The 16813-nt window shown below is 41.8% G+C and overlaps 1 protein-coding gene across 1 annotated transcript; it reads right to left on the bottom strand.

Annotated features, from left to right (window-relative positions):
* Window positions 1-5554: 5554 nt before the first annotated feature.
* Window positions 5555-13598, bottom strand: LOC118846425 (keratin, type I cuticular Ha1-like). The gene is made up of 7 exons (XM_036754949.1): window positions 13251-13598; window positions 11186-11268; window positions 10427-10583; window positions 8042-8203; window positions 7803-7928; window positions 6713-6933; window positions 5555-5693 (listed from the first exon to the last, which is right to left on the bottom strand). The coding sequence occupies exons 1-7, from the start codon at window positions 13596-13598 to the stop codon at window positions 5555-5557; spliced, it is 1236 nt and encodes a 411-aa protein (XP_036610844.1).
* Window positions 13599-16813: the final 3215 nt, after the last annotated feature.

Genomic DNA, 16813 nt, shown 5'->3' with positions numbered 1-16813 from the left:
ACAAAAGCCAAACTCTTCAAGGACACTTGGTTGAACTGAGTGCTAAGAGCCCATTTTGTTTACCAGCACAATCACAGAAAAATTCTCTGGAAAATACCCTAACAGAGAATAGGGGATCATTACTGCTTCCACGTGTCTCAGTTTCCTCACTAGCACATTTCCCTCAAGGCCATGAGACTCATGATGATATTGGAAATTCTATTGATCAAAGGTAATACAGGAACCACGATTTGAGTGAAAGATACAAGGGTGTACAGGAAAGACAGGAGAAAAATAACGCTTATTGGGCAGTGGTCGAGAGGCTTGCCAAAGGACTCAGCTATGGAAAAGAAGGTATAGGAAGACAAAATAATGGAAAGCAGTTTTCAGGAGAAGGCTCTCCCCAAAGACCAGTGATGAAGAGAATCAATCTTAACCAAAACAGATCATGAGAATGCATCTGGTGTATAACCTAGAAAACTCAAAGGAAGGCCTAATTGTGAAGGTTCTTGTTGCATTTCCTTTGAAATATCAAATTAACATTTTTATATTTGCATTACACATTTTATATTTAATATATATTTGAGAGTGTATTAAGAGAGCTGGAATCCTCTATGACCTTTCAGACTGCCATCTTCACTAGAAGACAGACTGGAGGCATTTAATTGTTAGTGGAAGTATTATAAATATGATTCGTGATTTGGGTAGGGACCTTAGGGTCCCTTCTAATTCTAACATTCAATGACTATAGGGGCCGGACCTGTGATTTTATTGGTGTAAGGAACTTCCAGTTGAGGAAACTCCATCTACTAATGTGAGTGAGCACCATCTCTGCAACTCATAATCTTAAAAAATTGCCCAGGGCACTGAAAAGTTGAGTCATTTGCCCAGGGTCACATAGCCAGGATATGTCAGAAGTAGGACTAGAACTCAGGTCTTCCTAGGTCTGAGGCCAGCTATCCATTCACTATTCCATGCATAATATCCAATGATATTATAAAATGACAAGGATTAAGGATATGAAAGGGATTTGGGGGCCAGGAGCCATTGTGGGAAATGTCAGATTTCAAGCTTCCTTTCCAATCACACCAACATTTCAGTCCTGAGTCAGAAAGAGATTCAAGGATAGAAGGGTGGATGAGTGAAGAGACCAGGGTTAGGGGGTGGAGTTCTCTTCCTGCTGCTAGGTCCTGCAGAATGGCAGCTATGATTCATGTCCCTCATTGCAAATGACATCATCTAGACTCCGAAACTAGAATGACAATGAGCAGCAAAGAGGCAACAGCTAATGGCCCTTTATCCTGAGGTTCTGTGCTTGCCTAATGACAGAAGGGAAGACACATTATTGTGGCTAAAGAAATTATGTCATACTGTCAGCCTCTCATACTTTGATATATAGGAGTTGGGACTCAAGTGTAGTGATGCTACTTTTATTTATAAGCATTCTGGAATATGTTCATAAACGAGATTCAGAGTGGAAAAACCAAGAAAGGAATAAGTTTCTGATGGTGGAATTTTTTCAGGTGGAGGAGATGTTTGGAAAGAGAAGTTACCACTGAAGTAATTTCCTTGAGAAGCTATAAAGTTATTCTGACAATATTGGAAATGAGGGTTGATTAGAAAAACAAGGGGATTTAATGAGAGGAGAGGAGAGGAAATGAGAAGAGAGGAGGAAAGAAGATTGGTGAAGAGAGTAAATGAGAAGTGAGGAGAGGAGAGGAGAGGAGAGGAGAGGAGAGGAGAGGAGAGGAGAGGAGAGGAGAGGAGAGGAGAGGAGAGGAGAGGAGAGGAGAGGAGAGGAGAGGAGGGGAGGGAAGGGGAGAGGAGAGGAGGGGAGGGAAGGGGAGAGGAGAGGAGAGGAGAGGAGAGGAGAGGAGAGGAGAGGAGAGGAGAGGAGAGGAGAGGAGGGGAGAGGAGGGGAGAGGAGGGGAGAGGAGGGGAGAGGAGGGGAGAGGAGGGGAGAAGAGGGGAGAGGAGAAGGGAGGAGAAGGGAAGAGAAGGGAGGGAAGGGGAGGGGAGGAGAGGGAAGGGGAGGAGAGGGGAGGAGAGGAAATGAGAAGACAGGAGGAAAGAAGAGTGGTGAGGAGAGTAAATGAGAAGTGAGGAGAGTAGAGAAGTGAGGAGAGGAAAAGAGAGGAGAGGAGAGGAGAGGAGAGGAGAGGAGAGGAGAGGAGAGGAGAGGAGAGGAGAGGAGAGGAGAGGAGAGGAGAGGAGAGGAGAGGAGAGGAGAGGAGGGAGAGGAGAGGAGAGGAGAGGAGGGGAGGGGAGGGGAGGGGAGGGGAGAAGAGGGGAGAGGAGAAGGGAGGAGAAGGGAAGAGAAGGGAGGGAAGGGGAGGGGAGGAGAGGGGAGGAGAGGGAAGGGGAGGGGAGGGGAGGAAAGGGAATGGAAGAGGAAAGGGGAGGGAGGGGAGAGAAGAACAGAAAAGTTGGGGAGGAAGGGGAGATGGGGACAGTAGGGAGGGAAAGCTATGTCAAGTGGAAGACATTTTCAACTTGTTCTTCTTGGCCCAAAAGGGCAGAACTAGGATGAATGGGGTGGATATTGCAAAGAGGCAAATTTGGGCTTGCTATAAGGAAGAAGCTCTTAGAAGAGCGGAGGGCTAATCCAAAGTGAAATGGACTACCCTGGGAGGTAGTAAGTTCCCCCTTACTTGAGGTCTTCGAGGAGAAGCTTCATAATCACTTTTTAGGTTTACCATAGAGGTAATTCTTGGTCAGTTGCAGGTTGATCTAGGTCAGGAGTGCTTAACCTTTTTGGGTCATGGGCCCCTTTGGAAGTCTAGAGAAGACTATGGACTCCTCCGAAGAATATTTTTAAAGGTATAAGATAAAATGCATAGGATCAAAAATAAAAACAATTATATCAACGTACAGTTATCAAATTTTTTACTGGTTCATGGTTCACAGGTTAATAATCAAGATGTGTCTGAGGACATTCAAACCTCTAGAATTCTGTTCCCAATACACTTGGAGCTCTTCTTTTGGAATGACCTTCAGAGTCCCTTTAACCCCCATGTAAGAAACCTGCATATTACCTTCTTGTCATACCTCCTTTTAGGCCCCAAATGAGGTTTCCCCAGCTTGATCATCCACTTCATTCACTAGAGCTGGCCCTCCATGATTTCTGGTGGGTCCAAAGGGTTAAACACAGGCCAGAAGGGCACAGATTTGCTACTATGGACCTGCCACAAACTCCAAAAAGATTTCCCCAGAAGACACTTCCAGCACATTGTGAATAATGGCATGACCCCTGGAATAAATGTCTAGCTTCCCATGGAGACTACTATGAAGGGGCTCCATTCTTTGGGGCAGCTAGGTGGTATGATGGATAGAGTGATGAACTTAGAGTCAGGAAGATTGATCTTCCTGATTTCAAATCTGGCCTCAGATGTTTGCTAGCTGTGTGACCCTGAGCAAGTCACCTAACCCTCTTTGCCTGAGTTTCTTCATCAGCAAAATGATTGGGAGAAGAAAGTGGCAAACCATTAACTGTATGACCCTGGGCAAGTCACTTAACCCCATTTGCTTCAGCTTCCTAATCTGTAAAATAAGTTGGAGAAGGCAATGGCAAACCACTCCAGTGTCTCTGCCAAGAAACCCCCAAATGGGGGGTCAGACATGACTGAAAACCACTAAACAACAATGACACCTATTTGGACCGATGATGGTAGAAGTGATTGTTAAAGTCTGTCATTTATTTGACTGACATTCCAGAGCCTTCTTGCAGGTATGTTCAAAGTGGGAGGGGAGAAGCAAAGGGCTTATCTGGAAACTGTGACCAGTGCTTCTTTTTTATTATTATTTTTTATTTATATATATTTATATACATATATTATATATATTTACATATATTACTCAGTTTCACAAGTTTTTGAGTTCCAAATTTTCTCTCCCTCCCTCTCCTCCCCCCTCTCCCCCAAGATGGCATGTAGTCCAATATAGGTTCTACATATACCTTCGCATTGAACTTATTTGCATAATAGTCCAGTTGTAAAGAAGAATTATAACCAGTGGAATGAATCATGAGAAAGAAGAAATGAAACCAAAAAAGGAGAAAAAAAGGAAAAAAGAGAGAGCAAATAGTTTGCCTCAATCTGCATTCAGACTCCATAATTCTTCCTCTGGATGTGCATAGCTTTTTCCATCATGAGTCTTTTGGAGTTGTCTTAGAACCTTGCATTGATGAGAAGAGCTAAGTCTATCAAAGTTAGTCCTTACAGATACCATGTGTCTGTAATCATGTATAATGTTCTCCTGGTTCTGCTCCCCTCACTCAGTATCAGTTCATATAAGTCTTTCCAAATTATAATGAAGTCTATTTGCTCCTCATTTCTTACAGCATAATAGTATTCCATTACATTGATATTCCACAATTTATTTAGCTGTTCCCCAATTGATGGGCATCCCCTTGATTTCCAATTCTTTGCTACTACAAAAAGAGCTGCCATAAATATTTTTGTACATACTGGTCCATTTCCCACTTGTGTGATCTCTTCGGGATAAGTCCTGGAAGTGGTATTGCTGGTGAAAGGGTATGCATATTTTTATAAGCCTTTGGGCATAGTTCCAAATTGTTCTCCAGAATGGGTGGGTCAGCTTACAACTCCACCAACAATGTCATAATGTTCTAATTTTCCCACATCCTTTCCAGTATTTATCATTTTTCTGTTTTGTCATATTAGCCAATCTGACAGGAGAGATGTGGTACCTAAGAATTGTTTTGATTTCCATTTCTCTAATCAACAGTGATTTAGACTATTTTTTCATATGATTATAGATATCTTTAATTTCTTCCTCCGAAAACTACCTATTCGTATCCTTTGACCATTTCTCAATTGCGGAATGACTTGTATTCCTATAAATTTGACTCAGTTCCCTGTATATTTCCTCCTTACAGGTATGTTCAGAGTGGGGGTGGGGGGAGGGAAAGCAAAGAACTTATCTAGAAACTGTGACGAGTGCTTCTTACCAAGAGAAGCTGCAGGTCACTGAAGTACATGTCCTGTTCAGATCAGGGAGCTTCCTGCCCATTCCATACAGTGCCTAAGGCACAGTGTCTCCTAGCCTCTCCTATTAATAAATGTTATTCATGATGGTGGCTGCTTGTAGGCCCAGGGTAGTGAGTAACCCTCTGCTTTCAAGTGGTTTTTTTTTTAATGAAATATAAACATCATACACATTGAAAGGAATGAATATACATGAGAATCATCAGTGCTTTGCAAGAGTAGAAGTTTATTGGGGGATGAGAAGGGAACTACGAGGAGAGAAGGAGAGGTTGAAGTAACAAGAGGGGATCATAGATGCCAGTTAAGTCACACTTTCTGAAGGGAATCATGCTTGAATATTTGAAGATCAAAGACCTTTGGGAACACAGGACTTGAATGTGTAGAACCAGCAAACCCTAGCCCCCTAGGATCCCTGACTCCATTTGCGAGAATTTGTGCACATTTCTTCCCATTCTTTCCCTGGCCTCTTCTATTTGACAGGATACAATCATTGGGAGAGAAGGAGGCTGGCCCAAAGGTTGGAAACAAATAGCCGTCTGTCCTTCACCCTCTGGGGGATGCTGGAAAATTTAGCGCACAAATGAATTACAAGGACCACAGCGAGATCGAGGGACACAAGGTGTGCAGGGGGCACAAGGATTGCTGATCAGGCAGGGGCCAATGGGCTTGCCACAGGCGTTGGTAGTAGCACAGGGATTGCAGGGAAGTCTGAGGAGACAAAATCAGGGAAATGTGAATATGAGGATCATTTTCTCACTGATAAGTACAATGTTGACAGCAACACAATCAGAAAAGACTATGCATATATGTGTGTGTGTGTGTGTGTGTATACACATATGTATACATACATATAGTCAAGAGTCTATTCAGTGCTTGTCCTAGAAAAATCAAGGCATAGCACTGATAATCTGGACTTTTTTCTCTACTAGATTTACTGTTTACCCTGTGTAGTGTGGGTTTGGCATATGCCTAGTTTCCTAAAATGGCATCACTCACTTAGAAGATGACATTTTATTCAGTCTAGGCATGCATCAAATTCCCATTATAACTTCAGTTCAGAGAGCTGATCTTAAAGTTGAGAAGACCTGGGTTCAATTCCTACCTCTAGTGTATACTGGCTGGGTGACCCTGGACAAGTAACTATAAAATGCCAAGAAAGTGGTGACCTGCATTGATGGAGGAATCTCCTCCCCAGGAAGCCCTTACACAAATGAAATCATGGGACCTATAATCATGGTTCTAAATCTGGAAGAGACCTTAGAAGCCATTAAGTCCAAGCTTCTCATTTTACGGATGAGGAAACCAAGGCACAGAAAGGTTAAGTGATTGTCCCATGACCATGCAGCTAATAAGTGTCTCTAAAGCAGCATTTGAACCCAAATCTTGTTGATTCCAAGTCCAGGGTCTTATCTTTTATAGCTTATAATGGAACCACTCAATGATAAAGAACCAAAATTGTTATTTTCTGCAGAAAGAGAAAATACCTTCACCATAGTGAATGATAAGGGCATTTTTTTAATTGACTAAATTGGGGGAAGAGAGCAAATAATGCAGATATGTGCTTCCCAACAACATACCACTAAGGTCTGTGCAGACAGATTAGTATTTTCAAGCTTTGGTAACAAATTTCCTGCTCTTTTGGTTCCATGCTAGATTTTGGGTATAAAACCCCCTGACCTGGAAAAGCCCTACATGCAGCTTTGCCCCAAATCCCCAGAAGAACTCACTTGCAGTCTTCACTCTCCAGCAGGCCACGGTATGTGGAGATCTCACATTCCAGCCGCGCTCTGACATCCAGGAGCACCTGGTATTCTTGGTTCTGCCTCTCCAGGTCACCACGGATCTCAGCCAGCTGGGACTCCACGTTGCCAATCATACACTGTACCTGGGACAGCTGGGAGCTGTAACGAGCCTCGGTTTCTGTGAGGGTGTTTTCAAGAGAATTCCTCTGTGATGGAAAAGAGAAAAGAATGCCAGGGCTGTGTAAGACACTTCCAAGAATGTCTCCCTAAGTTTCTCAGTCACCTCACAATCATGACAACTAAGAATAAATTGGACATCTACCTGTTAACATTATTTATACTTCTATCTTCATCCATCCAGTGCCTCTCTATTCTCTTTAAGATAAAATATAAGCCCCTTCTGTTTGGGATTTAATGCCCTTCACAACCTGGCCCTCACCCACTGCTTCAGCCTCATTACCCAATATTCACCAATATTCTGATCCAGCCAGTCTGGTCTTTTTGCTACTTCAATGATACTCCATCCGGCTGTCCCCTTTGCCTGGAATATAATCCCTCCTCACCAGTACCTCTTAAAATTCCCAGCATCCTTCAAGGTTCAGCTCAAGCCACACCTTTTCTACCAGGGTTCTTAAATTTTATGTGTGCCTATGGATCCTTTTCCAGAACCAGGTCTTTAAATAATTAAAGGAAATGATCAATTTTAGTTATAGGTGAGTGAAAATTAAAATGTGATTTTTTTTCCCCATCTAAGTTCAAAGACCCTTGAAATCTATTCCCAGGCCTAGTTCTCTGTTCTATAAGGAGTCTTTCCTGATCCTCTCCAATTGCTACCACCTTCCCTTCCTCAAAAAAAAAATAACTTTTTATCTATTTATATATGGACATGTTATCTCCTCTAATAGAATGTAAGCAGCTTGAAAGAAGGAAGTATTTCATGGTTTGTCTTTTTTTATCCTTAGCACTGGGCAGAGTGCCTGGTGAATTGTAGGTGCTTAATAAATGCTTGTGGAGTCACTGATTGATTATTTCATCGGAAGCCACAAGGTGAACTCAGAGCCAAGGGGCAACCCACCAGGTTGTGCTGGGCCTGCAGTTCAATCTCCAGGGCGTTGACAGTGCGCCTCAGCTCGATGATCTCAGCCTGGCAGTTCTGCAGCTGTTCAGAGCTGGACACCACCTGCTTGTTCAGTTCCTCTGTCTGAAAAAGGAATCAGTCTTGGTCAGGAGGTGTGGTGAGGCAGTCAGGGAAGAAGGGTTGATAAATACTGCCTGACATTCTGGGGAGTCAGAGGAGGTGAAACAGACCCTCACCTGAGTGGTGAACCATTCCTCCACATCTCTGCGGTTGTTCTCCACCACAGCTTCATACTGACACCGGGTCTCATTCAGTATCCTGTTCAGGTCCACAGTTGGGGCAGCGTCCACCTCCACGTTAAGTCTCTCTCCAATCTGGCATCGCAGGGTGTTGACTTCCTGTGTAAGAAAAAGGAGAGAGGCTTTTTTTGTTCAAAATAGTAATAATGATAATGATGATGATGATGGTGGTGGTGGTGGTGGTGGTGGTGGTGAAGATAAAGTAATGGTCAAGTTCCAGAATAAAAAAAAAGAAAAAGGAGGGAGGGACCCAGCACAAATGAGTCTGTACATAAAGTTCCTTGTGGGAGCATTATTAGAAGGCACAGCAAGTTTTTCCCTTGAATCAGTAATTGAGTTTTTCAGCTCTTTGGAGACATAGAGCTTGAGGAATATACTGATAGTTATCATGTACACAGCCATTTGAAGTTTACAAAGCATTTTTCATACACCCTCATACAATAATCCACACAACAGCCCTACGAGATGGATACCATTATTGACTCCCATTTTATAGATGGAAAGATGGGTTACAGATAAGAGACAGGTGGGTTAAATCACTTCTCCGGGATAACACATCTAGTAAGTATCTACAACAGGATTTTAACTCAGTCCTTTCCGACTTCAGCATTCCATCCACTATGCCGCCATCTACATGTCTCCTGGGGAAAGATAGGCACAGGGATTGACCCTATGATTTCATTAGTATAGGGAACTCCCAGATAATGAAACCCCCTTTACCCATCAGGTCAGCAGCTCGTCTTCAAATTATAGTCTCCAAGACCTTCCTGGAGCACCAAGTGATCACTAAATGACTTGTCTACTGAGCACAAGTCCCTCCACTGGCACACACTTACTGACTACAAGCCACTAGGTCACTTGCCCAGAGTCACTCAGTATGTGTTGAAGGCAAAACTTGAATCTGAGTCTTCCTGGGGTTAAGACTGGTTCTCTATCCATTTTATCACACCTCTTCAAAGAAGATAGAGAAATCAGAATTGATTATTTCCCATTTATTTCATTTTTTCCTTCGGTGTTTACTGTCTCCTGGAGTTTGGTAGCTCTTCCTCTTACTCTTCCTTATTACTGTCTTTGCCACTCTCACCATCCTTAGGACCATGATCATCTATATCGTTATCAGAGAGTACTAATAGAAAAGACTCACTGGGCCTAGAGTCAGGAGAGACCTGGGTTCGAAACTTGTTTTGGACCATCGCTAGATTTATGAGGACCCCTTTCAGATTACCTCCTAACCCATTCTGTATAAATCTTGTATTCACATAGTTACATTAGAATATAAGTTCCTTGAGGTTAAGGACTGTGTTTTTGCCTTTCCTTGTGTTACCAGAACTTAACACAGCAACTGACACATTGTTCAGTTGTTTCACTTGTGTCCAACTCTTCATGACCCTGTTTGGGGTTTTCTTGGCAAAGACACTGGAATGATTTGCTATTTCCTTCTCATTTTACAGATGAAGAAACTGAGGCAAACAGGGTTAAGTAATTTGCTCAAGGTTACACAGCTAGTAAGTGTCTAAGGCTGGCTCAGGTCTTCTTGAAACCAGGCTGGGCTGTCCATCCACAGTGCCACCTAGCTGCCCTTCCTAACTCATAGTATTCGATTAATAAATGCTTGTTGTGTAACTAATCCTGAGTAACACTCTTTGATTTCTTCAACTGTAAAGTGGGCTCAATAATGTCTGTAGTACCTACCTTTCAAATATCAAACACTTTGCCAATTACACAGGATTTGCAGTGTTAGCTATTATCATTGCCTTCAGTAGCAAACATTTATTGACTGTCTCCTGTGTGGCTTGCGAATAATTTTCTCATTTCTTTTTTACAACATCCCATGCCCAACCTTCAGCCAGGGACTTTGGGACCAAGATTCCGTGATTACTACATTCAGGTTGGTTATGGTGTGAAACACTTGGCTGTCTCCTGCTCCTCAAAGAAGTCTAGCTGGTTTCTGAATTGCTGCTGATGCTAAGCTTAATGAGTACAATGAAACTATGGGGAATGCTTTAACCAATTCCATTTCATGACCATACACCTTTATGCCAACAGAGCAGGGCGGATTAATCATTTCTAAGGAGCTCCTCAAGGGCATCCACTGTCTTTCTCCTTTCTTTGTATCCCTAGAACTTAACACAAGGGCCTGGCATATAGTAGGTGCTTAATAAATGTTTATTGACTGATTGACTATAGTAAGGTTGTTTTCTGGGCAAGAAATATTTATTCTCTTGGGCATAGCAAATACATTTCCTTCTTCCTACATATAGTCCGAATTGTCGGGTCGCTTCTCACTAGATAAGACACTTAGGTCTGGAGATTTTCCCTTACCTGCTCATGGTTCTGTTTGAGACAGAGCAGCTCCTCCTTCAGGGATTCCACCTTAGCCTCTAGGTCAGACTTGCAGAGGGTCAGCCCATCCAGGATCCTGCGCAGGCCATTGATGTCAGCCTCCACCAGCTGACGCAAGGACAGTTCCGTCTGGTACCTTTGAAATGTGACGAGAAGTCAAAGGACATGCAAAGAAAGCAAAACCCAAAGTCCCCATATCTCACAAACCAGTCTTCTAGGTCTCATGGGATCATAGGATGTAGAGTCAGAAGATATTTAGGGATCCCCTTGGCCAAGGAATCTTCACCTTTTGGGGGTTGTAAGCCAATAAACCTCCTTCTTAGAATGCAGCTTCATCCCAATTAGCGTGAATAATGAATCTCATAAAGAGCTCTCAAACTCACGCTATCCAAAGCTATAATTATGTAAAATATGATAATTGGTTTAATCTCAATGGAAATGTGCAATGTGAATTTGAATAATTTGACCACTTTACAGATTCATTATTCTCACTGATCAGGACCTAGCTATCCCATTTTTAAATGCTTAAAATAAAATGTATAAGATTATGAAGGAAACCGAGTATATTAAAAGATAGTTATCAAAAAAATTTGAAGTGTATAGACCCCAGATTAAAAATGCTCAGCAGAAATCAACCATCCTGTCTCTGTTCGAATACTTCTAGGGATGGGTAAGTCACTACGTGTTGAGGCTACTAATTTTGTTGATGGGCAAAGTATACTGTTCAAAAGTTCTTACTTGGTTCTGAAATCATCAGCAGCCAGCTTGGCATTGTCAATCTGCACCACCAGTCTAGTATTCTCTGCCTTGGTACACAGGATCTGTAGTAATGAATGATTACAAACTGAATTATGCTTAGAAATAATACTTTGTTTCTTGAAGCAAAATAAATCAACTAGTGTCCTGTCATCTGCATAAAGGATGAGGATGATAATGCCACATTTCCAGTTCAAATTCCCTGTTTTTCATAATCCATTAGATTGCAAGCTCCTTAAGGTTAAGAACTGTCTTTTGAATCCTTGATGCTTAGCACAGTGCCTCGCACATAGTAGGTGCTTAATAAATATTCTATAGATTTATTGATTATTCAGCTTCAATATGAAAGCAATATGACAGAAAGGAAAGGATATGCTTCACTGGGAGTCTGGAACCATGTGTTCTATTCCTGACTTTGCCACTAGCTAGTTCTGTGACTTTGAGCATGTTTCATAACTTTTCTAGGCTTCACGGTTATATTTTTTTTCAGCTGCATAATGAGGAGGTAAGACTAGATTATGTCTAAGTCTTTTTCCAAATCTAAGAGAAGACCCAAGTCCTCTTCCCATCCAGAGGCTTACAGCCTGTCTCTCTCACTCTTTTACCACCAGGGAAAAAAAAGAAAACTCACTCTGGTAGTTAGTGCCTGTTGAATGCACCCTAGGGCCATCACAGCAGCCAATCAAAAGTTCATCTCTTTGTCGAATGTTTAATAGACCAGATGTGTTACAGAATACCTACACAAGCTCAAGTTCCACATTGGACTTGGGGGTGGCATTGGCAGCCCATGTTGCACATATTTACTAGGGCTTAGCTTAGCCAGTCCCCTATTACAATTCGGCAGGCTCAGAACTGAAGCTTTCATAAAAATATCAGGCAGGTAGAAATGGACTCTTTAGTCATCTTTTTTTTCTTTCTCTCTCTAATTAGGTTACCTCCAGTCTCATATATCCAGCCTCATTATACTTAGATTATACTTAGATTCCAACATATTTTCTATCATTCGTTGCTGACACCTAAAGAGAAAAGTCTGCCCCCACCCACCCACCCAAAGGCTTAAAGGAAGCAAGGCCTCTGAAGAAGACAGGACACATTAAAGGGGGAGTGTGGCGTGGTGGAAAGATCATCTTAAGATCAAAGATTTAGGGCTGGAAAAGCCCTTGGAGGTCATCTAGTCCACTCTCCTAACTTTTCAGAAAAGGAAACTGAGAACCAGAAGAGTTAAGTGACTAATTATTGGAAACCACATTAATGACTGGTCTTAAAGAAAGATTCGGGTTTGAAACCCACTCCTGAACCTCTTAGTTATATAACCATTGGAAAGTCACTTAGCCACTCTGAAACCCAGTTTCCTCATCTTATATGGAGATAATAGTGGTTGTAGAATGTATCTCCCAGGAATATTGCAAGGATCAAATGTCTATTCCATGCTTTACCCACTTTAAAGTTCTGTGCACACCAGCTGCAATGGAACTAAGACACTCGATTCAGCTAAGGATGAGGTTCTGAAAATTTTCTGCACCATGGCCCTCTTTAGAATTCTAATGAAACCTATGAACCTATTGTTGAATAATGTTCTTAAATGCATACAATAAAATACATAGGATTACCAAGGAAACCAATTTTATTTAAATGTATTAAGCAAAATACTAATAAAACAAATTCATAGAACTCCATTTAAGAACCCATCATCCAGTGTGTCTTAAATGATAGCTCATAATTTACAAGGGTTGGATTATTTGGGTCTTTATTCAGGTGATACTGACTTTGATCACCTTTTACTAACGAAACTGCTATAAAATTCATAAGGTAGCACTTGGCCAAGAAAGAGTGGAAATTCCACAGGATTTTTAATTGAGATAACAGCTGACTATAATTTAAGACCATAGGCCATTCTCTTGACCCTATTGACCCTACCTGCTTTTCCTGGCACTCCCAAAGCTTTTCTCAAACTCTCTTAAAAGCATTTCTTTGGACAATTCTGCCTCTTTCCCTTCTCTATACCATGCATGCTTGAATTAGTTGAGATGCCCCATATCTGACTCACTTTTTGCTGGAGCTCCTCAATGATCCTGAAGTAAGACTGGTAGTCTGGACACACGTAGGGGACCTGCTGTTGGCACCACTCTCGGATCCTACTCTCCAGCTCGGCGTTCTCCCTCTCCAGCTGCCGCACCTTCTCCAGGTAGTTGGCCAGGCGGTCGTTCAGGAACTGCATAGTCTCCTTCTCCTTGCCATTGAAGGAGCCTTCACAGAACCAGCCACAGGTGCCCACATTGGCAGGGATGTTGCAGGCCCCAGGGAGGGTGCAGCTGTGGCAGCTGGGAGGCAGGCAGGGCCGAGAAGCACAGCTGGTACGGCAGCTGATGCTGGGCAGGCAGCAGTTGTAAGGCATGATGAACTCAGTAATGTCCCCCGAAGATCTGCAAAATCTGCCTGTTTCCTGTTGTATGAATCCCCTTCCTATACCAGGCTCATCTTATATTCTTTCCTCAGTGGGTGTGGTTACAGTATATAGCATTTTCCCCTTTTTTCTCCTTTAGCAATGTTTCTGAAGCACTTCTCAGTCTGTTATTTAATGATCTCAGAGGAGTCCTTCACCTCATAAAAGGTTTTACTTGGGCTTCTTGCTAAGTCAGGACTCCTCACCAATTGTACTTCTCAGTGAAGTAAGAGCTTTATGGTTCATCTTCAAAGTGGCCAACCCATCACTTCCCCTTATTCACTGGGTGTGGGGACCCTGAGGGACTGTTCTGTCTCACGGTGTCCCCAGTGACTGGGGTCAGAACCTCTGACTTTATGCTCTACCATATATAGACTCTGGGCTGACCTCCCTTGACTCCTTTTCTCCATTCTAAGAAGTTAAAGCACTATCAGGTTGAACCTTGGAAGAGTCTTTGAGATGAAGCTACCTGAGAAAGCATAACTAGTGACCAGAAGGTACTAGTAGGGAGATTACTACACAGTGTAACCAGATGGGTTCTGGAGGTCATCTAGTCCATCTCTCTGCCTCCAGGCAAGGTCAGACAGGATACCCTGAAGAAAGAACAACAACACTGGACTTGGAGTGCTCAACTTGGAATCATGGCACCTAAGTTGGAGTCTTGGCTCTGCCATTTATTGCCCTGTGACCCTGGGCAAGTTGTTAAACTCTTTAGAACTCAGTTTCCTCAACTGTAAAAAGAAGGAATTATACTAGATGATTCTGAATTGCTTTCCAGCTGTAACTTGCTACCAGTATGATCTTGGACAAGTCACTTAATCAGGCTTAGCCTCAGTTGCCTGATCTATAAAATGAGGGAGTTGGACAAGATAATCTCTGAGGTGTCTCTTAGCTTTATATCTCTGACCCTCTGACTTCTAAAGATTCTACAATTGTCCTTGGTGTCTATTCCAGGGGTTTGCATTGGAAATCCTAAATGTGTATAACTAGAAATGGCCTTAAAAGTCCTGTAACTGAACCAATCTCATTTTACAAATGGGGGAAATGAGACTCAGAAAGGTTAACTGACTTGCCCAAGGTCACACAGGTAGCAAGTAATAGCTGGAAAATTATTCAGGTCCAACCTCCTCATTTTACAGATGAGGGGACTGGCTTCACCGAGGTTGAGCCACTTAACCAAGGTCACCCAGGGCAGAGACAATATTTAAGCCAAGGTCACCTGATTTTAGAACCACTGTCTCCCAGCTACTTTAGTCTTCTCCACCCCTGAACTAAGAAGAAATGATAGAAAGCTATTACTCCATGGAAATGACCTGTGAATCATGTCAAAAATGAATGGGCAAAGTAAATTGAAAACCTAAACTAATTTTGTCAACAAAGAGATATTGCCATCTCTTATCAAAGAAGACAAAGGTTGGTCCTACTCCAACAGAATAAAATTCTAGTGTCTAAAGTGGTACAATATGATAGAATGTAATAGAATACATATGCATGTGTAATGTATAACTAATACAAATGACGCTCCCTACTAATTGGAAGCTTTAAAAATAATCTGTTTCATTCTTCTAGGGGAGAAAAAGCTGACCTCAGTTCTTCAAAGGGAAAATAAAAATGATAGCTTGTTTTTTAATCACGTCTGATTCTTAATGACCCCATTTGGGGTTTTCTTGGCAAAGATACTGGAGTGATTTGTCTTTTCCTTCTCCAGCTCATTTTACAGATGAGGACACTGAGGCAAACAGGGTTAAGTGACTTGCCCAGGGTGACACAGCTAGTAAGTATCTCAGGCCAAATTTGAACTCATTAAAATGAGTTTTCCCAATGTTAGGCCCAGCATTCTAACCCCTGAACCTCTGAGCTGCCTCAACAATAATAATAACAATAATAATAATAATTTCACAATAATTCTGTGAAATAAGTAATGTTATTATTTCCATTTTACTGATGGAAGAAAGTGATGGTTTGAGAGTTCAAAGAACTTGCCTATAAATTACACAAATAGTACTTGAGGCAGACTTTGAACCAGGACTTCTGATGTCAATTCCAGCCTTCTATCTACTATTTTTCCCAGACTTCCCTTCGCACCCTTAGAGGGGAAGGAGACTTATTCTTCCCCAGTCCATTTTTAGCAATACCACACAAATACCAGTGTGAAGTTTGTAACATGGTTGATTTTTTTAAGCAAACACATAAAACCACATCTATACAAATGACTGCAGCCCTCTTCAAAGTAATCCCTTTGGGAGGCTGGACTCTGCTTCCAATGATATTTACAAGTCCTCTCTTTGAATGGCCTCCAGAGTATATGGCGCATTCAATCTAATTCAAGAAGCATTTGTCAAGCATAAATCTATTGGTTCCAAAGGACTCATGATATTAAATGCTATCCACCTCCAGAGAGAGAAATAATGGGCTTAAGAGGACATCTTGAAGCACAATTTTTTTCTTTATTTATTTTTCTTGCTTTTTTTCAGGACATGGGTAATGTAGAAATATATTTTCCATGATTATATATGTATAAATGGATATTTCTTGCATTCTCAATAAGTTCAGAGAGTGGGAGAGAATGTGGAACTGAAAATAAAAATAGAAGTTAAATTTTAAAATAAAAGCTATTAGTGGTGGAAATATTAAAAGAAAATGAACAATGGTGCCTGTCCTCAAAGAGCTTGCTCTCTACTGGAAGGCACATCCTCAGAAGTGACAAAGCTCCACTCTCTGAGAATGAATCTGATTTTCCAAAACAAGTCATTTAGAGCCAATCCTTATATATAAGACAAGGAACCAAGCCAGGGAATATTATTTTGGCTCATGACTTAAGAGTGACTATAAAATAACGAAATTAGCTTTCTTGTGTGACTTGTAAAATTATTCTCCTACAACTGAACCTTACTGGAACCAATCCCTGCATCAGATTCAGCTCAAATTTACTGAATACCAGTGAGGTGAGATCAAAGGACATTGATTCAACAAATTTTTGTGGAGTGACTGTTAGATCAAAGAATTTTGGAGTTAGAAGGGATCTAGGGGATCATTTGATGTAACCCTGTCTACAGATGAGAAATGAGAGTGGGAAGTAACTTGCACAAAGTCATACAGGTAGTTGACAGAATTCCAAGCTTCTCTTTGTGATTCCTGAATTCTGTTAATTCTTATCCAAGGGACTG

Source organism: Trichosurus vulpecula, chromosome 4, assembly GCF_011100635.1.
Source record: "Trichosurus vulpecula isolate mTriVul1 chromosome 4, mTriVul1.pri, whole genome shotgun sequence".
Taxonomy (NCBI): Eukaryota; Metazoa; Chordata; class Mammalia; order Diprotodontia; family Phalangeridae; genus Trichosurus; species Trichosurus vulpecula.
This window is presented reverse-complemented; position numbering and strand designations above follow the sequence as displayed.

Coding starts and splice junctions, on each gene's coding strand:
- LOC118846425 (XM_036754949.1), bottom strand. CDS start 13,598: ATGCCTTACAACTGCTGCCTGCCCAGCATCAGCTGCCGTACCAGCTGT. Junction 10,584..11,185: donor GCTGATGATTTCAGAACCAA/GTAAGAACTTTT, acceptor CACATTTCAAAG/GTACCAGACGGAACTGTCCT. Junction 5,694..6,712: donor CTGGAGAGTGAAGACTGCAA/GTGAGTTCTTCT, acceptor TTGTCTCCTCAG/ACTTCCCTGCAATCCCTGTG.